Source organism: Nicotiana tomentosiformis, chromosome 9, assembly GCF_000390325.3.
Source record: "Nicotiana tomentosiformis chromosome 9, ASM39032v3, whole genome shotgun sequence".
Classification (NCBI taxonomy): Eukaryota; Viridiplantae; Streptophyta; class Magnoliopsida; order Solanales; family Solanaceae; genus Nicotiana; species Nicotiana tomentosiformis.
Window position 1 is genome coordinate 90086352 of NC_090820.1, and position 22790 is coordinate 90109141.

The 22790-nt window shown below is 41.5% G+C and overlaps 1 protein-coding gene across 1 annotated transcript; it reads right to left on the minus strand.

Annotated features, from left to right (window-relative positions):
- Nucleotides 1-217: 217 nt before the first annotated feature.
- On the minus strand, nt 218-730 carry LOC138899176 (uncharacterized). The gene has a single exon (XM_070185305.1). The coding sequence runs from the start codon at nt 728-730 to the stop codon at nt 218-220; it is 513 nt and encodes a 170-aa protein (XP_070041406.1).
- Nucleotides 731-22790: the final 22060 nt, after the last annotated feature.

Here is a 22790-nt window from a genome sequence, read left to right on the forward strand (position 1 = left end):
TCAAATCTAGATTCTGAGGTTGTTTACTAAAAAATGCTGACCGAAGTCAAACTTAGTCTTTTAGGCCAACATAAGGAACCAAGTGTTCTGATTTCAATCCGAACCCTTCCCAATCCCGAACTAACCATCCCCGCAAGTCATAAAGTAGTAAAAGCACGTATGGGAAGTCTTATTTAGGGGAACGGGGTTCTAGAAAGCAAAATGACTAGTTGGGTCGCTACATTCCCCACCTCTTAAACAAGCGTTCGTCCTCGAACGGGTTTAGAATTATACGTGGAGTGCTGAATAAGTGAGGATATCGGCTCCGCATGTCCTCCTCAGACTTCCAGGTCGCCTCCTCGACTGGTTGGCCCCTCCGCTGAACCTTTACCGTAGAAATCCTCTTGGATATTAACTGGCGATCCTGCCTAGAAACAATGGCAACTGGCTCCTCCTCAAAACCCAGGCTCTCATCTAACTGAATCGTGCTGAAGTCTAACACATATGACAAGTCGGCGTGATACCTCCGGAGCATAGACACATGGAAGACCGGATGAACTCCCGATAGGATAAGAGGTAAAGCAAGATCATAAGAAACCTCCCCAACCTGCCTCAACACCTCAAATGGGCCTATAAACCTTGGGCTCAACTTGCTCTTCTTCCCAAATCTCATGATCCCCTTCATCGGCGAGACTTTCAAGAAAACCTTCTCGCCTACCATAAATGACACATCCCGCACCTTCTGATCCATGTAACTCTTCTGTCTAGACTGTGCTATGCAGAGTCACTCCTGAATCAACTTTACCATGTCCAAGGCATCCTTCAACAAATCAGTACCATATAACTTAGCCTCGCTGGGCTCAAACCACCCGATAGGAGAACGACATCGCCGACCATATAAAGCCTCTAATTGAGCCATCTCGATACTGGACTGATAGCTGTTGTTGTAAGCAAACTCAGCCAAAGGAAAGAATCGATCCCACTACTCTCCAAAGTCAATCACACATGCCCTAAGCATGTCCTCCAATATCTGAACTGTCCGCTCTGACTGACCTCGGTCTGTGGGTAAAATACTGTGATGAGCTCTACGCGGGTTCCCAACTCACTCTGTACAGCTCTCCAGAAATGTGAAGTAAACTGAGGACCTCTGTCTGAAATGATAGAAACAGGCACACCGTGTAGCCGAACTATCTCCTGGATATAAATCCGGGCCAATCTCTCTGAAGGATATGTAGTCATCACAGGAATGAAGTGTGCTGACTTGGTCAATCTTTCTACAATGACCCAAACTGTATCAAACTTCCGCAAGGTCAGCGGCAACCCAACTACAAAGTCCATAGTGATGCGCTCCCACTTTTACTCGGGTATAGTCATCTACTAGAGTAGTCCTCCTGGCCTCTGGTGCTCATACTTAACCTGCTGGCAATTTAGGCATCTAGCTACATACTCAACTATGTCTTTCTTCATCCACCGCCACCAAAAATGCTGCTTCAGATCGCGATACATCTTTGTAGCACATTGGTGAATGGAATATCAAGAACTGTGCACCTCCTCTAGAATCCTCTCCCTCACATCATCGACATTAGGAACATAAAGACGACCCTGGAGTCGCTGAACACCATCTTCGCTAATAGAAACCTCCTTGGCACCACCCTGTAGTACCGTCCCTCTGAGAACTTCCAAGTGTGGATCATCAAACTGTCGAGCCTTGATCTGCTCCAATAGTGAAGACTGGGCAACAACACATGCAAGAACTCGACTGGGCTCTAAAATATCCAACCTCACAAGCCTGTTAGCCAAGGACTGAATGTCCAAGGCTAGTGGTCTCTCCTCTGCTGAAATAAATGCCAAGCTACCCATACTCTCCGCCTTTCTGCTCAAGGCATCCGCGATCACATTCGCCTTGCCCGGATGATAAACAATAGTGATGTCATAATCCTTCAGTAACTTAAGCCATCTGCGCTGCCTCAAATTAAGATGCCTTTTCTTGAACAAATGCTGCAAGCTGCGATGATCGGTGTAAACCTCACAGGACACCCCATAAAGGTAATGCCTCCAGATCTTAAGAGTATGAACAATCGCGGCCAACTCCAAATCGTGCACAGGATAATTCTTCTCATGGGGCTTCAGCTAACGTGAAGCATATGCAATACCATGCTCATGGGAAAAAAGTATGGGGAAATTAAAAGAGACCTTAATGTCTCCTGCATCAATACACAAACCAAGCCAACGCGTGAAGTGTCGCAATACACCGTATACATCCCCGAACCAGAAGGAAACACTAGAACTGATGCTGTAATCAAACCTGTCTTGAGCTTCTGACAGCTCGCCTCACAATCATCGGACCAACGAAATAGAACACCCTTCTGGGTCAATCTAGTCAAAGGTGCTGCAACAGATGAGAAGCCCTCCACGAACCGGCGGTAATACCCTGATAACCCCAAGAAACTCCTAATCTCAGTCACCGAAGTAGGACGAGGCCAACTCTGAACTGCCTCGATCTTTTTGGGATCCACCTTAATGCCCTCGCCTGATACCACATGCCCCAAGAATGCCATGGAATCTAACCAAAACTCACATTTGGAGAACTTAGCATATAGCTTCTACTCCCGCAAGGTCTGAAGCACCACCCTCAAATGCTGCTTGCGCTCCTCCATGCTACGTGATTAAATCAAGATGTCATCAATGAAGACAATAACAAAGGAATAAATATGAGGCTTAAACACCCTATTCATCAAATCCATAAATGCCTCTGGGGCATTGTTCAAGCCGAAGGACAACACTAGAAACTCATAATGGCCATATCTATTATGGAAGGCAGTCTTCGGAATATCTGAAACCCGAATATTCAACTGATGGTATCCCGATCTTAAGTCGATCTTAGAAAACACCCTAGCACCCTGCAACTGGTCAAACAAATCATCAATACGCGGCAACGAGTACTTGTTCTTAATGGTAACTTTGTTCAACTGGCGATAATCAATGCACATCACAAATAACACTGGTGCACCCTAAGGTAATACACTCGGCCTGACGAACCCTTTGCTAGTAACTCCTCAAACTGTTCCTTCAACTCTTTCAGAGCCATACGGTATGGTGGGATGGGTATAGGTTGAGTACCCAAAGCTATGTCAATACAGAAATCAATATCGTGATCTGGTGGCATGCCTGGAAGGTCATAAGGAAACACATCGGCGAACTCCCAAACTACTGGCACTGAATCAATCGCCGGATACTCTGCGGTGATATCCCAAACATAGGCTCGATAAGCCAAACAACCCTTCTCGACCATATGTCGAGCCTTCAGAAAAGAGATAACCCGACTAGACGTACTGACAGACGAACACTTCCACTCAAATTTAGGCAACTCTAGCATTGCTAAGGTAACAGTCTTGGCATGGAAATCAAGGATGGCGTGATATGGGGATAACCAGTCCATGCCCAGGATGACCTCAAAGTCGGTCATATCAAGTAACAGAAGGTCCGCTCTGGTCTCATAACCACAGAATGTGACCACATAGGACTAATAGATCCTATCCACAACAACAGAATTGCCCATAAAAGTGGACACATAAACAGGAGTACCCAAGGACTCGCGAGGAATCTCCAGAAAATGAGCAAACAGGGATGAAACATACGAATAGGTAGATCCTGGATCAAATAATACTGAAGCATCCCTACCGAAGATAGAGATAATACCTATGATCACGACATCTGAGGCCATTGTATCTGGTCTGGCCGAAAAAGCATAAAATCTGGCTGGAGCGCCCCCCGCATGGCCTCCGCTTGCCTGACCTTTACCTATGAGACAATCTCTACCCACCCGCCCTCCATCTCTGGGCAGCTGTATGGCTGGTATGACTACTGGAGCTGAAATCATGGGCTGCTGGCCCTGCTGCACTGCCTTGCCCCGAAGCCTGGGGCAAAATCTCCGCACATGACTAAGATCCCTGCACTCAAAACAACCTCTTAGCGCGGTGATCTGCTGCCCTAAAGTCTAACCCTGATGGCCTGAATACCCACCAGAAGAACCCTAAGTAGCTGGTGGGCGATATGAACTCTCTGGCATGGCACTGAAGTAAGCACTAGAAGAACCCTGATGACCGGAGTACCCACTGGAAGGACCTTGTATAGCTGGTGGGCGTTATGAACTCTCTGGCATGGAACTGAAATAGGGTCGCACTGGATCACCCCGTGGAGGCGGAGGTGCTGGATATGGGGGCCTACTAGGCTGACTCCTCCTGAACTGTCCTCTGCCCCTAGCTGGGGAACCTCTGAACTCCCTGGAATAGGCGTATGAACTGGCCCCAAGTCATGGGAGGAGAATCTGCTGGTCTACCAAGAGGATAAGACTATCACCACCTACGTGCTCTACCCTCCAACTGGAAGGTAGTGAAATCCACCCCGTGAGACTCCAATATCCTCACGTTGTGCAGTCTGTCCCTGCACCTATCAATAAAATCCCGAGGATCCTCATTCCGCTCACCCCCAAAGACCGGAGGGTAAAGTCTATTCACTCTTACAAGGTTAGAAATGAGACTTACCTCGTCTCAAAGCCCACTTCCCGATTCAAGAACGTGCTCAAACCTCCAAATTTGATGCCAAATGAATCGAAACTAGTCAAACATTATATAAATCAATCAATTTACGCTTAATAGTTCATACCCCTTGCTATTAAAGAAATTTCCCAACCCTAAATGCAGGATTCCTAAGATTCACCCCGGGCCCATGTGCCCGGATTATGGAAAGTTTCGAAGAAAGTTGTTACCCATAATCTATGATTTTTACTAAGTTCCATAATCATTTTCGTGGTAAAATTCCATTTTAATCCTAACCTAGGTTTTTCATCTAACCTATGATTTCTACAAATTTTCATGTTAAGATCTACCCATAATCTATGTATTATCTCACATTAAGTAGAAATTACTTACCTCACAAATCTAGGTAGAAATTCCCTCCTTCAAAGCTCTCAAATCGCCCAAGAGTGAGAGAAAATGTGATAAAAATGGCCTGAGTCCGTATTAAATGAACCCTCACTGCCCAGCGACTTTCTCCTGTGGTGCCTTGGCCGCTTCTGCGGTCTCGCACCTGCGGCAAATGCCTCCCAGGTGCGCCTTTTCCTCACCTGGCTAGTCTCCGCATCTGCGGACAGAAGGGGCCGCTTCTACGGGCCTAGTCGCACCTGCGACCAAAGCTCTCGCACCTGCGTTCGCGCAGGTGCACCCAATCTTTTGCATCTGCGATTCTTGGGCTGCCCTTGATCTCTCACTTCTGCGGCTCGTGGCTCGCACTTGCGAGTGCCCACCTGTGGCTGGCCAAGCGCATGTGCGATTATGACAGATCTGGGAGCTTCAACTATGGTTCCATGCTCCCAACTTGGTCCGAGCCTCGTCCGATCGATACTCGGGGCCCCCGGGGCTCCACCTGAACATACCAACAAGTTTAGAATTATAAAACAGACTCGCTCAAACTCTCAGAATGCTCGAAACAACATTAAAACTAAGAATCACACCCTAAAACTAATTGAATCAAACTTAAGAACCTCAAGTTCTGCAATTTACTTCGAATGCGCTGAAACGTACTTAAACTACTCGGAATGACCCAAAATTTTGCGTGCATGTCTTAAATGACATTACGAAACTATTTCTGATCTCGTAATTCCATTTGGGCTTTGATATCATCAAACCCACTCCCAACCAAATTTAAAGAACTTCTAAAACCTTCAAGAACCAACTTTCACTATTAGGCGCCAAAATGCTTCCGGGTCATCCAAAGCCCGATCCGATCATAAGCCCAAGTCCAAAAGTATTATATGAACCTATTGGAACCATCAAATCTCAATTCTGAGGTCGTTTACTAAAAAATGTTGACTGAAGTCAAACTTAATCTTTTAGGCCAACATAAGGAACTAAGTGTTCCGATTTCAACCCGAACCCTTCCAAATCCCGAACTAAACATCCCTGCAAGTCATAAAGCATTAAAAGAAAGTATGGGAAGTCATATTTATGGGAATGGGATTCTAGAAAGTAAAATGACCGGTCGGGTCATTATAGCACCGGTAGTGAGATACTTTCCGGATGTATTGCCTACAGATATGTCGGGTATGCCGCCCGACAGGGATATTGATTTTGGTATTGACTTGATGTCGAGCACTCAGCCCATTTATATTCCTCCATATCGTATGGCACCAATTGAGTTAAAAGAATTGAAATAGCAACTTCAGTAACTTCTTGATAAGGGGTTTATTAGGCCTAGTGTGTCACCTTGGGGTACACCAGTTTTGTTTGTGAAAAATAAAGATGGTACTATACGGATGTGCATTGATTACAGACAGCTGAATAAAGTACAATCAAGAACAAATATCCTTTGTTGTGTATCGATGATTTATTTGACCAACTTCATGGAGCGAGGGTATTCTCCAAAATTGATTTGAGATCGGGGTATCACTAGTTGAAATTTCATGATTCAGATATTCTAAAAATGACATTCAAGACTCGTGATGGTCAGTATGAATTTCTTATGATGTCATATGGGCTAACCAATGCCCCAACAACATTTATGCACCTGATGAATAGCATATTCCATCCGTATCTTGACTCATTTGTCGTGGTATTTATTGATGATATCCTGGTGTACTCACGTAGCCAGGAGTAGCATGCACAACACTTGGTATTGTATTGCAGAGGCTGAGAGAGGAGAAACTATATGCCAAATTTTCTAAATATGAATTCTGGCTTAGTTCGGTGGCATTCTTGGGAAACATAGTGTCCAGTGAAGGGATTAAGGTCGATCCGAAGAAAATAGAGGCAGTTCAGAGTTGGCACATACCATTTTCAATTACTGAGATTCGGAGTTTTCTCGGCTTGGCCGGTTATTATCGTCGCTTCATGGAAGGTTTCTTGTCTATTGCATTGCCTATGACTAAACTGACCTAGAAAGATGCTCTGTTCAGGTGGTTGGATGAATATGAATAGAGCTTTTAGAAGCTCAAAACAGCTTTGACTACAACTCCAGTATTGGTGTTGCCTACAGGTTCAGGGTCTTATACTGTGTATTATGAAGCATAGCGTATTGGTCTCGGCGTAGTGCTGATGTAAGACGGTAGGATGATTGCCTATGCATCCAGACAGTTAAAGGTACATGAGAAGAGTTAACCGGTCCACGACCTTGAGTTAGCAGCTATTGTTCATGCCTTGAAGATTTGGCGACATTATTTGTACGGTGTCCATTGGGAGGTTTATACCGATCACTGTAGTCTACAACATTTGTTTAAACAAAAGGATCTTAATTTGCGGCAACGGAGGTGGTTAGAATTGCTTAAGGATTATGATATCACTATTCTTTATCATCCCGGAAAGGCCAATGTGGTAGCCGATGCCTTGAGTCGTAAGGCGGAGAGTTTGGGCAGCTTAGCATACTTACCGGTAGCAGAAAAGCCTTTAGCCTTGGATGTTCAGGCCTTGGCCAACCAGTTTGTTAGATTGGATATTTCCGAGCCGAGTAAAGTTTTGGCTTGTGTGGTTTCTCAACCTTCTTTATATAATCACATCAGAGAGCGCCAGTATTATGATCACCATCTGTTTGTCCTTAAGTACATGGTTCATCACAATGGTGCAAAAGAAGTTACTATTGGAGATGACGGTGTATTACGGATACAGGGCAGGTTATGTGTGCCTAATGTAAATGGTTTCCGTGAGTTGATTCTCCTGGAAGCTCATGGTTTGCGGTACTCCATTCATCCAGGTGTCGCGAAGATGTATCATGATTTGAGGTAGCACGATTGGTGGAGGCGAATGAAGAAAGATATAGTTGGGTTTGTAGCTCGGTGTTTAAATTGTCAACATATGAAATACGAGCATCAGGGACCAGGAGAATTGCTTCAGAGATTTGAAATTCTGGAGTGGAAATGGGAGCGTATTACCGTGGATTTCGTAGTTGGGCTTCCACGAACTTTGAGGAAGTTTGATGCTGTTTGGGTGATTGTAGATCGGTTGACCAAGTACGCGTATTTTATTCCAATTTGTGCTACTTATTCTTTGGAGCGGTTGGCTGAGATTTATATCCGCGAGATTTTTCGCCTACACGGTGTGCCTGTGTCCATCATTGCAGATCAGGGCACGCAGTTTACATCACAGTTTTGGAGAGCAGTGCAACGAGAATTGGGCACACAGGTTCTGTTGAGTACATCATTTCACCCTCAGACGGACGGACAGTCCGAGCGCACTATTCAAATATTGGAGGATATGTTACGCGCTTATGTCATTGATTTTGGGGGTTCTTGGGATCAGTTTCTGCCACTGGCAGAGTTTGCTTACAATAACAGCTACCAATCAAGCATCCAGATGGCTCCGTATGAGGCTTTATATAGGAGACGGTGTCGGTCTCCGGTGGGTTAGTTTGAGCCGGGTGAGGCTAGGCTATTGGGTACTAACTTAGTTCAGGATGCTTTGGAGAAGGTTAAATTTATTCAGGAGCGGCTTCGCACGGCGTAGTCTAGACAAAAGAGTTATGCCGACAGGAAAGTCTGTGATGTTGCTTACATGGTTGGGGAGAAGGTTATGCTCAAGATTTCCCCCATGAAACATGTGTTAAGGTTCGGGAAGAAGGGCAAGTTGAGCCCTCGGTATATTGGGCCTTTTGAGGTGCTTAAGAAGATTGAAGTGGTGGCTTATGAACTTGCTTTGCCCCCTAGTCTATCAAGTGTTCATCCAGTGTTCGATGTATCCATGCTCCGAAAGTATGTTGGGGATCCGTCTCATATTTTGGATTTTAGTACAGTGCAGTTGGACGGTACTTTGACTTTTGATGTGGAGCCGGTGGCTATTTTAGGCCGACAGGTTCGAAAGCTGAGGTCAAAGAACATAGCATCAGTGAAGGTATAGTGGAGAGGCCAGCCAAACGGAGAAGCCACTTGGGAGATTAAGTAGGAGATGAGAAGAAAGTATCCACACCTATTTGAGACTCCAAGTGTCACGACCCAAAATCCTTTAAAGGTCGTGATGGAGCCTAACACCGCTGTCAGGCAATCCAACGATAATTAATTAACTTGATTACTCATTTTCGTATTTTCAAATCGTAATTTCCTTCAATTAAATAGTAAAAGATAGGACTTACAGAGTAAATGATAATATTTCAACAACTAAAATACTAAACAACCCATAACCACTCCCAAAACTCGATGTCACAAGTGCATGAGCATTAACTAGGGAGTAAAATAAAATACAACATCTATCCGGAATACAAATTAGGCAGGAAAGATATAAATAACTCTGAAGGAGACTCTGCTGGTTGCAGATATCTGTATAGAATGCAGCTCACCTAAATCTCCGCAATAACCGCGCCTCTACGCCCACAAAGTCACTAGACATATATGTACATGCACAAAAATGTGCATTAAGTGTAGTATGAGAACGTAAATCAACGCGTACCCAGTAAGTATCCCCTCTAACCTCGAAGAAGTAGTGACGAGGGGTCAACTCCGACACTTACTATGTGGTAACAATAAATACCGATATTATACTTAAGCATGGATTGTATGAAACATCTGTAAACTTAATAACAACAAGTGAGTGGACAATTCTTTTATTAATAGGAAAGTTTTCCAAACTTATTCTCGTCATTCAACAATTTATATATCAAGCCAAAGAAGCAATATCAATTATAATTGGTTCCAAAGATTTATCATGCTCAAATTATACGGAGGTCTTACGGCCCGATCCAACATAATATTTAAATTGTGCAATGCCGAGGGTCGAACAACACGAACCATAGATGCATCTATTTGCTACCAAGGCGTTCAGCCCGCTCCACAAAAGAGAAAATACATTTACAACAACCAATTCAAGATTTATTAAGGGGAAATTATTCAAGGAAATACCAATTCTCATTAACGATCAAAAAAACAAAATGAAGTTTAATCTTTTACAATTCCTTTATCAAGTTCCAATATGATTTAAGCAATTAAATTAACAAGTAGGGTACAACATTGTAAGTATAACATGGTATGGGTCCTAGACTGCCCGGACAATAGCATAATTAGTAGCTACGTACGGACTCTCGTCACCTCGTGCGTACGTAGCCCCCACAAATAGAAGCACATTTTAATTCAATTCGCATATGGGGTTAATTACCTCTTACAAAACCCCAAATTTCTTCAAAACCCCAAATTTCCCTTAGTTCCTTCAAAAGCCCAAATTTCTACAAATATTCATGCTTGAATCTATATAAAAACCATTTATTTATCTTGTAATGGATGGGAATAACTTACCTTGGCATAGTTGATGAAAAACCCACACTTGAAGCTCTCCAAAAATCGCCCAACCAAGAGAGAATGGAAGCAAATGGGCCAAAACCCTGTTCTTAAAGAACCCTTACTGCCCAGCCCCGATTTCCGCTTCTACGGTCCAATAGCCGCTCCTGCAAAAATTCCATCGCAGGTGAGGTTCAATCTAGGCCCTACAGTCCCCGCATCTGCGCTTCTGCGATCCTCATGCGCATCTGCGCTCGCGCACCTGCGCGTTTGTGCCCGCTTCTACCAGCAACCAGAAAATTCTAACATTCCCTTAGTTCAAAAATCGATCCGTTAAGCATCCAAAACTCACCCGGGACACCAACCAAACATACCAACAAGTCCTAAAATGTCATACGAATTTAGTCGAGCCTTTAAATCACATCAAACAATGCTAAAAACACAAATCACCCTCCAATTGAAACTTAATGAACTCCGAAACTTCAACATCAACAATCGATGCCGAAACCTATAAAACCAACCTCAAATTTTGAATACAAGTCATAATTGACATTATGGACCTACTCCAACTTCCGAAATCAGAATCTGACCCCGACATCAAAAGGTCCACTCCCGGTCAAACTTGTCAAAAAGCTTCAAATTTCTAACTTTCGCCAATTGACCCCAAAATGACCTACGGACCTCCAAATACACATCCGGACGCGCTCCCAATACCAGAATAAACTTACGGAGCTATTCCTAGACTCGGAATCCCAAACGGACATCGAAAATATTGAAATGCACTTCAACCCAAATTTATGAAATTCTTCCAAAAATGGCAGCTTTCCATAATAGGCGCCGAAATGCTCCCGAGTCATACAAAACCTGACACGAACATACGCCCGAGTCCAAAATCATTATACGAACCTGTTAGAACCTTCAAATCCTGATTCCGAGGTTGTTTACTCAAAAATCACACCTTAGTCAATTCCTCCAACTTAAAGCTTCTGCAATTAGAATATTTTTTCCAAATTAACTCTGAACTTTCCCGAAACTCAATTCCGACCACACGTACAAGTCATAATACCTTAAGTGAATCTACTCATGGCCTCAAACCATCGAAGTACGTGCTATAGCTCAAAACGACCGATCGGGCCGTTATATTCTCTCCCACTTAAACATACATTCGTCCTCGAACGTACTAAAAACTGCTCTGGAGTTGTCCGAAATCATTGTTAAACATATCATGCACCTACCCGTGCTACCACAACTCAGTTGAGCACATTAGCTCGAGCTAATCTGATATGTTTCCCCTTTATTTAGTCAAGTAAGCCTTAGGGTTAAATTCTAACATCTGAAATTCTCCACCAGGCCTGTTTCCAACATACGAACACCGTATCAATCACTACACACTGCACCAAACACGATTATATAGCCTTACTGAATTCTTACCATGCATCGCGTAACTCATTTGCCCAAGGCAATCTTTCCAAAGCACAACTAAAATTTTCCACTAACCCGAAGCCCGTAGTGTACCTCATGACCAATTAAGCCGTGCTTTAACTTTCTCAATACAACCACGATAGAGAAGATGTGTAGAACTCATAGCCACCTACTGAATCACAATTTATGAAGTCCTTTTTCCCGACAAGAACTATTACCTCATTCTGGACTGAATGACAATAGTTTCTCTTTAATATGCCTTACATAAATGTGATTGCACTGATCCCAGGTCCAATAATCTTGTTTCACCCAGTACAAGCTGCTCAGGAAATAAGCCACCTCAGATACTGCAAAAGCCTCATATGATGCCATATTGTGCTAACAAGCTACAAACTCGACTGTGATACATAAGGAAAACGAACTCTAAAATGAACCACTCACCCAAGTAACTAATCTAATAACTGAAAAGATGTTATAAACCTACCATAGAAATGAGACGCAAAGCACACAAGCATAGCTATGGGAAACTGTACTCAACATCACATTGTTGCGGTGTGCAACCCGACCCACACATAATACCATTGTGGCGTGCAACCCAATCTAACAATGATACCCGTGGCGGCGTGCCACCCGATCCACACATAACAATCTAAAGAAAACACACATTGAGCCGTAACGCTTATACTCACGAAATGCCCAAATATCAACCATAAGCAAGCCAACTACATAATACAAATCCTGGGGAGACGGGTAGTGTCATACGCTATAAAACTCAAGCACAGCTAAGGTGCGATATATGATCTGCCTCTCGAGAGCCATCCTGCTTACATAACACCACCTCTATGCGGGGCCTCAACACATTGTACAAATAATCAAGTTGTCTCACAACCCACACAGCACAATAGAGTATTACATGAAATAGCTAACGACAGAAATAACATCCAAGGCTAGAAGATTCCTCTGTAAACAACGCTAAGCAGAAATGAACACATCCGACCTGATATAGAGCGCACATTCACATCTAGATCCATCCACAAAACTCAAGCCAATCCTGATCGTACTGCACTGGGCTAATAACCTTCCAAGGATCCACAACAACCTTATTCATGACACATAAGAACAGTTGTCCAATCCGGAACAAACTTCAACAGTTCATAACTAGATGAATAGAGCGCCTCCCTGGCCTAAGCTCTCATATTAGCGATAGTACCACAATCTCCGTACTTGGTTTCAATCTTTAATCAATGAAGTGACTACATGTAACTCATACAATCTTCCCATAGGATACGCTCCCACGACCTTCCGCACCAGATAACAAGTCTGCACATCCATTTCACCCACCACACTAATGTTGTAAAGCAAATCAAGAATCCGCAATCAATACACAAAGCCTCTTACACAGGACACTGATCTCCGGTGATGCTAAAGACAATACCAGCTTACTCTAACCATCTGAATCCTTTCTTGCTCATCCGAGCTCGTGACATTCTTGTCAACACCAAACTACAACTTTAATTTTCAACTTCCAATTCTCATGCTGCTCACTACACCTAACATACCAATATGCGAGAGTATAAAAAATTTCATCATAACTCCTGAATCACTAGTAGAATAAACCCTTCATCATACAGAAACCTCTTACTTGGCTCATTTCAGAAGAACCAATGCAACGCAACTGAATTCTCAAACCACGGGAAAACAAACCTCATGTCACGATCTAAATCGCCATGACTCGTCTGGAATCAATTTGCTCAACCTAGTCCTTAGAACCAAATACCTTTCAAATCAATTGAGTTACAGTGGCTGTCAAGCCACACACGTACCGCCAGAAACCACATATATAACTTAACACACTGAGATCACGACCACAATTACAGAGTTGGAAAATCGAAGGAAAGGCCTTCTTATCAATTGATTAAGTGAGATTTGAGGTAAGTTACTTGTCTAACCTTGCGTGGGGAAAATTCCCCTTAGGATTTGGTACTATATGGTAAGTTGCATTACGTGAAGACCGGATACGTGAGGTGATGAGTGCCTACTCGGGCTTAATGTTAAAATTTTAGTTTTTTCTAAGTAGTTCCTTTTATTTCCTTAATTGAGTTACTCTAGCACGTGTAGTCATCATGTTTAACCTAATGTCATATGTCTACGTGTCTTATCTCTTACTTGATATTTGTGCAACATGCTTAGTTGAATTACCTGCTTTCTGTGATTCCGTATTTATTCTTTAACTGTAGGATTATTTGCTTGTAACCTCATTATTTCATTTGTTATGTGTTGGTTTTGTGATTTTTGTTGAGATAACTGATTGGCTGTAGCACGAGGTTTTGCCGTGCGGAGTATTATTGTGACACGAGGTTTCTGTCGTGCGGAGTGTTATTGTGGCACGAGATTTCTGTCGTGCGGTTAATATTTTCTTGCACGAGGTTTCTGCCATTCCGTTGCGAGATATTTACTTTTGGAACTACGAGTTGGTACCTTGGGAGTGCCCATATTGTTTACCTCTATTTGTTGCATTGTTATTGTTGGTGTTGTTGATCCTTAACTTGTAAGATTATGCTTCCTTACGTGTTGTAATTATCTTCTTTGATTCCGTATTGTTATCTTCTGTGAATTTCTAGTATTACACATCTCGGTCACTTCATTACATCATTATATCTTCTGCCTTATTTTTTCTATTAATTCTAGTAGGGCCCTGACCTGACCTCGCCAATACTCTACCGAGGATAGGCTTGGCACTTACTGGGTACCATTGTGGTGTACTCATACTAATCTTCTGCATATCTTTTTGTGTAGATCCAGGTTCTTCCTACCAGACCAGGTAATAGTGAGCTACACCGTGCGTGGAGACTTCAAGGTATATCTGCCTGCGTCCGTAGACCTCGGAATCCCCTCTATCCTTATTATGTTGTTTTTCTTATTCTCATTAGACTCTGATGTATAGAGATATTTGGCATTTCTCTTTTGAGCTTGTGACTTATTTCTACCGAGTTTTGGGAGTTGTAACTATTTTGAATCGCAGTTTTTATTTATTTCAGATGATGATGTTTGAGTTTTAGTTTTATATTCAGTTATTCCTCAAAATTGTTAGACTTACCTAGTCTTAGAGACTAAGTGTCGTCACGACACCCTACGGAGGGAAATTAGTGTCGTGACAAGTTGGTATTAGAGATCTAGGTTCATAGGTGTTATGAATCACAAGCAGGTTTAGTATTGTCTCACGGATCGGTACAGAGAAGTCTATATTTATCTTCGGGAGGCTATGGAACTATTAGGAAAAGCTTCACTTCTTTGATTCCTTATAGTGCGAATCTTTTGACTTCGGATTCTAAATTTCTGTCTTTCTATTCTCTCACAGATGGTGAGGACACGTACAGCTGGATCAGATGATCACACACCCGCGCCCCAGCTAGAGCCACGAGAGGCCGGGGTAGAGGCCGAGGATGTCTACGTGGTGCAGCCAGAGCACCCGTACGAGCTGCTACAGAGGAGACACCAGTAGATCCAGTGGGAGGGCAGGCACCTGAGACGCCTGTTACTGCACCTGCCCTCCAGGAGACTCTCGCCCAGTTTTTAAGCATGTTCAGCACCTTGCCTCAGGCAGGATTGATACCACTTGCACCTGCTACATCTCAGGTCAGGGGAGGAGCACAGACTTAAGCTGCCCGTACCCTAGAGCAGCGGGTCCATGTCGACCAGGTTCTAGAGTTCATACCAATACAGCCGGTAGCCCTAATTCAGCCTGAGGTTAGGGTAGCAGTTTCTGAGGAGGAGGAGCTCAGGCTCAAGAGGTACAAGAAGTACCACCCTCCTACTTTCAGTGGCTTGGCATCAGAGGATACCCAGGGTTTTCTTGAGGTGTGATACCGTATCCTCCGTCTCAAATCTTTTTTAAACATGTTTGCAAAAAAGTGTGCTACCTAAACTGAGAGTAAGGAATAACATCTATTGGATAAAAAGTGTCATCAACTTCTCTAAAACAACCGATATATTAAACGATCTATTCTCTTGCAATATATTTGATTAAAAAGTTTGGGAAAAAAAAAACTGAAGAGTGAAACAAACGTGGTAGCTATAGTACACAGCTTTTCTATCAACAAAGAATAACAACAACAACCTAGTAAAATTATACTAATAGCTATAATATTCAACTTTTCTTTCAACAAGGAAGTTGGTAAAATTAAAGACAGTACAAAATATTTTGCCATTGCCGGCACTATCACTATTAGAAATCTGGTAAAAACTGACCAACGTTGGTCGGTAATGGCCAAAAATCGACCAAAACGCGATCATTTACATGTGGACGGTATTTTTGTGGTCGGAAAGGAATACCGACCAAAGTTGGTCGGAAATTACCGATCAACTTTGGTCGGTCAATTAAATTTAAAAAATAAAATATTGCAAAACAAACCGACCAAAGTTGGTCGGTTTTTTTCGACCAAAGTTGGTCGGTATTTTAATTATGTAATAAAAAGATTCACCATCTGGGAATCGAACCGGAGTCTGTACTGTGGCAGGATACTATTCTACCACTAGACCATTGGTACATTTTATTTTAAGACTGTCTTTTATTTGATTTATACTCTTTAATTATATTTTCGCACGAAAATAACCGACCAAAGTTGGTCGGTTTTTTAAATGACCCGCCGAATTAACCGACCAATTTTGGTCGATTTTTTAAATAATAATTTTTATTTATTTTAATTGAAAAACCGACCAAAGTTGGTCGATTTCTTGAAATATAAATTTTGCGGGACTCAAAAATAATTTTCCGTATTTTTGCGCCAAAGAAAACCGACCAAAGTTGGTCGATTTCGTAAAAAAAAAGAAGCCGTACACTTCTTCTCTATATGGTCACGCGAATGTACTTTTACTATAGAGAAGAAAAGTACACTCACGGATAGTGACTTCAGGACACCTACTTTGTCACATTGTCAAACTTGCATATATGGTCTCATAAAGATATTATTAAGCTACAATATATAATAAGTGACTAATATTTTTATCTTAATAGGTTAAAAATTAAATATCGATTTTTACATTATTAGGTTACCTAAAAAGTAACCATTCCTTTTACCATTTATCAACAAGAATGGTAGTGGAGTAATAAGTATTCGTTTTTCCTTAACCAAAGATGTTTTGGGTTTGGAGTCACCTTTGTTAGGGAGCGATTTACTTCCAATATTAATTTTTCGGCACGAATCAAAATTTAATTGAGGCCATATAGATACCAAATAGCGGGCGAAAAAACAAAAAAAACAAAAACAATGACACTATACAGCCGGACTCGCATTTGCGAGACAAGGCTCGCATTTGCGGAACAGGGAAGCTAAGCATAGGGTCGCATCTGCGGACATTCACGTCGCAGAAGCGACTGCGCAAAAGCGCGAAGGAAGTCGCAAAAGCGAGAAAGATCGCATCTGCGTTCATCGCAGTGCAGAAACGGGCATCGCACTTGTGTCCCAAGCTTCGCAGAAGCGAAGCTTCTCCCCTGGCCTCAAAGATGCAGAAGCGAACACGCACCTGTGGCCAAAATTGCGCAGGTGCGATGCACCAGAACCAGACATGTGTTCTTGAACAAAAATGGTCTGAAACTCGTCCGAAACTCACCGGAGCCTCTCGGGACCTCGTCCGAATATTTCAACAAGTCCCGTAACATAATACGGACTTACATAGGGTCTCAAATCACGTCAAATAACGCCGAGATTACAATTCACACCTTGATTCAGACTTATGAGTTTCAAACTTTTCACTTTACAAAACTCGTGTCGAAACGTATTAAATGTATCCAGAATGATTTCAAATTTGGCGTACAAGTCATAAATAATATAACGGAGCTATTCCAACTCTCGAAATCTTAATCTGAGTTCGATATCGATAAAGTCAAATTCACGGTCAAACTTTGGAAATCTTTAGCCTTTAGATTTCTAGTTTCCGTTAAATGGCGATAATTCGAGGTAGGGACCTCCAAATTCGATTCTGAGCATATGCTCAAGTCCCAAATCACGATACGGACCTACCGGAACTGTCAAAATACTGATCCGCATCCGTTTTCAATGACCGAAGTCAACTCAAATGAGTTTTGAAGCTCCATTTTATATTTTAATCAATATTTCACATAAAAACTTTTCGAAAAAAATATACGGACTGCGCACGCAAGTCGAGGACTGTTGAAAGATGCTATTCGAGGTCTCAGAACACATAACTGAAAGTTTAAAATTAAAGATGACATATTGGGTCATCACATGTACTCAACACAAAATTAAAAGGAGCTCTAAAATATAATTCCCTTGTAACCCAATATAATTGAATGTATGCTTGTTGAACTTGTATAAAAATATAGCGTCTTTTTAACTAATTTGTTGATAAAACTCATCCATTTCTCAAAAAAATTCCAATTCAAAAATACTGTAATTGGACAAGTTAGATTTAGCGGTAGAAGGTTTTTTCACATATTATTACACTAGATTTATTGGCAATAGGTAAACTGGATCCATACCAAAATTACATTTAGGTCATTAAGAGAAATTTAATAAATTCTCAGATATTGACACAGTATATTAGTCATGTTGCCTAATAAGGACCTGTATCTCGGGGAAAATATAGATAGGCAGTAAAAAGAATGAAACTATATTCTATAAACAGTGTGAACACTTCCTTTTGAGTTGATTTCCTTACGAAATTAACCAATAGTGCGTTTTCACAGGATCTTATTAATTTGCATCCAATTCTACTCATTTCTCACTATATAATAATGTTGATAGTAAACAGTTAACTTGTTAAATTACAGTGCTGCAGCTAGAGAAAATATGGGGAGTCCGTTCATGTCAAAGATGATTTTCCTATTTACTTTATTTCTTTTATCAACTGGTTTGTTTTTCTTGCCCTCCTCATTATTTTTTCATTTCATTTTTTTCTTCCAATTCTTATGAGTCCTTTTCTTTTTTCTTTTAGTCATTTTATTTTTTAGGCGGGGAGTAATAGGAGAGGAGAAAAAAAAGTGGGGAAAGCGTTTGTGTGAGATTTCTAACACTACATTTAATTTAGGCAATGTAAATTGCAACCACTAGATTATAACCCGAAGGCGGATTTAGTATTTGAAATTTAAAAATTTTGATGACTCCTAATCCACAACCCATTTATGCCAAATCCTGCCATAAGCGTGCACCTGACCCTAATTATTATAACTACATTATTCAATTAATCAACCAAGGAAAATCGTATATATTCATTTCACTCTACCAGCCGAATAAAAGGATGACTCGTAATTGATCCTGACTGTTTGACCCTGGTCCTACCCGGCCCTTGTATTTTAGTTGGTCGGGGAAGCGGTAGCTTTGTGCGGGTCCTTTCTTTTCAATATAAACTACATTACAAATGCCAAAATAATTACTGCTATATTTTGGCTAGGCCAAGAGCTATTTACCTACTACTACTACTTTATCCCTACCATCACCTTTCCTTGTCTATTAGTAATATTTTTGACTAAAATGAAAAAGAAATGAGTAAGATTTCGTGCGATAATAAAATTTGCTGGTTTATATATTTAAATTGCAGAAATATAAAGATATTTTTTTTGAACGCATGAAAATGCAGATTCAATATCGTACTGGTTTATATATTTAAATTGCAGAAATATAAAGATTTTTTTTTTGAACGCATGAAAATGCAGATTCAATATCGAAGGCAGCATTTATAAGGTGCTCGAACAATGATGACTGCGCAAACATATCTTGTCCACCAGAGGATTTGTTCTACTGCCTAAATCACAGATGCGTCTGCATGCCCACTCAGGATTATCACACACAAGTTTTATCCGACTGATTTCATTAAATTTCAATTTCTTGAGCAATTATTTGGTTCAGACTAACTCATATGTTGTCATAGCCATTGCTCTATGTTCTATTTCTGCACTAAATCGAGTAACTACATTCTGTTTCTTGCTCTACCAAGATACCAAATTTCCTCCTACTAAAACATAATATCCAGGCGTAGAACGTCAATCTGAAGGTGATCCTGCCCAATCAATATCTTAGTATCCAACGATCTGCTCATGACCTCGATCCTAAAACAGTAACCCCTTGCCTGGAGCCGATTTTTAATACCGAATAATGCGAACAACTGCATCACAGTGACTATCACAGGGAGAATTCATAAACTGCTGTGAGAAAATATAATTTACCAACCAGCCGCCTATAGCTTGCAGGATCGCTAAGCGGCTCCCCCTGTCCTGGCAGATGTTTAGAATTCGGATCCATTTGAGTGTCAACAGGTCTGCAACCTATCATCCATGTCTCCTCAATAATGTCTAAAACATATTTTCTTTGATAAATAACAATACCTGAGCTAGACTGACCAACCTCAATACCTAGAAAGTACTTCAATCTACCTAGATCCTTAGTTTGGAAGTGCTGGAAGAGATGCTGCTTCATATTGATAATACCATCTTGATCATTGCCAGTAATAACAATATCATCAACATAGACTACCAGATAAATACAGAGACTTGAAGCAGAGTGCCGATAAAATACAGAGTGAATAACTTCACTACGAGTCATGCCAAACTCCTGGATAACCGTGCTGAACTTTTCAAACCAGGCTCGAGGAGACTGCTTTAGACCATAAAGTGACCGACGCAAGCGACATACAACGTCACAAGACTCCCCCTAAGCAACAAAACCAGGTGGTTACTCCGTATAAACCTCATCCTCAAGATCACCGTGAAGAAATGTATTCTTAATGTCCAGCTGATAGAGAGACCAATGACGAACCACAACCATGGATAGAAAAAGGCGGACTCATGCTACTTTAGCCACGCGAGAGAAGGTATCACTATAATCGAGCCCAAATATGTGAGTATATCCTTTGGCAACAATACGGGCCTTCAATCGATCAACCTGGCCATCTGGACTAACTTTGACTACATAAATCCAATGACAACCAACAACAAATTTACCTGAAGGAAGAAGAACAAGCTCCCAAGTACCACTTGTATGTAAAGCAGACATCTTGTCACTCATAGCATGTCTCCATCCTGGATGAGACAACGTTTCACCTGTAGACTTAGGGATAGATACCGAGGAAAAAGAAGATATATAAAATCATAATGGGGAGAGGACAGACGATGATAACTTAAACCGCCATAATGGGGATTAGGATTAAGTGTGCTTCGTATACCTTTCCGAAGTGCAATTGGTGTACTAGGAAGAGACAAGTCCGCAGTAGGAGCAGGGTCAGGTGCAGGACGAGAACTAGTTGGGCCTGATGTAAGGTGCAGATGACAACGATAAGTCAAGAGTGGTGTTCATGTGGATGAAGATCTGGGATAAACAACACTAAACTCCTCAAAGGTTGGTATGGGTGAAACTTCTGTGGTCAAAAGTGGGGGGGAGGGGGGGAGCTATAGTAAACTCCTCAAAGGTAGGTATAGGTAAGACCTCAAATATATCATGGTGGTCAGCAGAGGTAAAGAAAGGCTTAGACTCAAACAATGTGACATCAGCTAACATAAGGTACCTACGAAGATTAGGTGAATAACAACTATATCCCTTCTGAACATGAGAATAACCAAGGAAGACACACTTGAGAGCACGAGGAGCTAACTTATCTTTCCCGTGGGCTAAGTTATGAACAAAACACGTGCTCCCAAAAATACGAGGTGGAAGAGAGTATAAGGGTGACTGGGGAAACAATACTGAATGCGGAATATGATCCTTGATGGGAGATGAAGGCATCTGATTAATCAAATAACAAGTTGTGAGAACTGCATCGCCCCAAAAACGGAACAGAACACGAGATTTGTGCGAGCAGTCTCAATAAGGTGCATATTCTTTCTCTCTGCAACTCTATTTTGCTGAGGGGTATAATGACAAGATGTATGATGAATAATTCCTTGAGAAGTCAAAAACTGCTGAAACTGAGAAGATAAATATTCTAAGGCATTATTACTGCGAAAATTGCGAATAGAAACACCAAATTGGTTTTTGATTTCACCATAAAAACTTTGGAATATAGAAAATAATTCAGAACGATCATTAATTAAGAAAAGCCAAGTACATCTTGAATAATCATCAATAAAACTAAAAAAATAATAAAATCCCAAGGTTGAACTGACTCTACTAGGACCCCTTATATTAGAATGAACTAAGGAGAAAACAGACCCTGTATGACTCTCAACACTATGCGGAAAAGAGGCTCGGGTATGTTTTCTAAGCTGACATGACTCACAATCTAATGTAGACAAACTAGATAAACTAGGCACCATCTTCTAAAGTTTGGATAAACTCGGATGTCCTAAATGACTGTGAATTAGGTCTGGAGGATCTGTAACTAGACATGTTGTGGAAGGACTCAGTGAGTTAAGGTAGTAAAGCCTTTCGATTCACGTCTTGTACCAATTGTCTATCCCGTACTACGGTCATACATAATAAAAGAATCGTCAATAAAATGTATACCACAATGGAGGGCACGAGTCAAACGAGTAACGGATGCAAGAATAAAATGACAGCCAGAGGCATAAAGAACGGAATCTAAGGTGATAGAAGACAAGGGATTAGCTTGTCCAACTCCTTTTGCCTTAGTTTGACATCCATTAGTTAAAGTAACAGTGGGAAGAGACTGTGAATATACAATATTCGACAAAAGTGATATATTACCAGAGATGTGATTAGAAGCTCCTGAGTCCATGATCCATGGTCTAAGAGTACTAGACTGGAAAACAAAAATAAAAGAATTACCATCAATAGAAGTATCAGTCTGAGCAACAGAGGCTACTTATGGAGATGTCTGCTTACTTTCTCGATACTAAAGGAGCTCATTATATTCTTCTTGAGATAAAGAAAATCTATGGCTACCTGTAGTCTCAGTCTAAGCAATGTAAGCATTTTTGGGTGGACGACCATGAAAGGAATAGCACATTTCACGTGTATGTCCAAGTTTGTGACAATAAGAACACTTGGGTCTAGATCTTCTAAAACGATCTCCTTCTCGTCTATTATCCATAGTTTGAGCCCGAACATCCACTGTCTAGGATGCGAGAATAGAGGAGTCAAGTATCTGTGATGAGATCACTGGGTGACTTGGTGCTACAGCAAGGTGGAGTAATCGAGAGAATAATTCATCAACTGTGGGGACAGTCAGA

Coding starts and splice junctions, on each gene's coding strand:
- LOC138899176 (XM_070185305.1), bottom strand. CDS start 730: ATGGATCAGAAGGTGCGGGATGTGTCATTTATGGTAGGCGAGAAGGTT.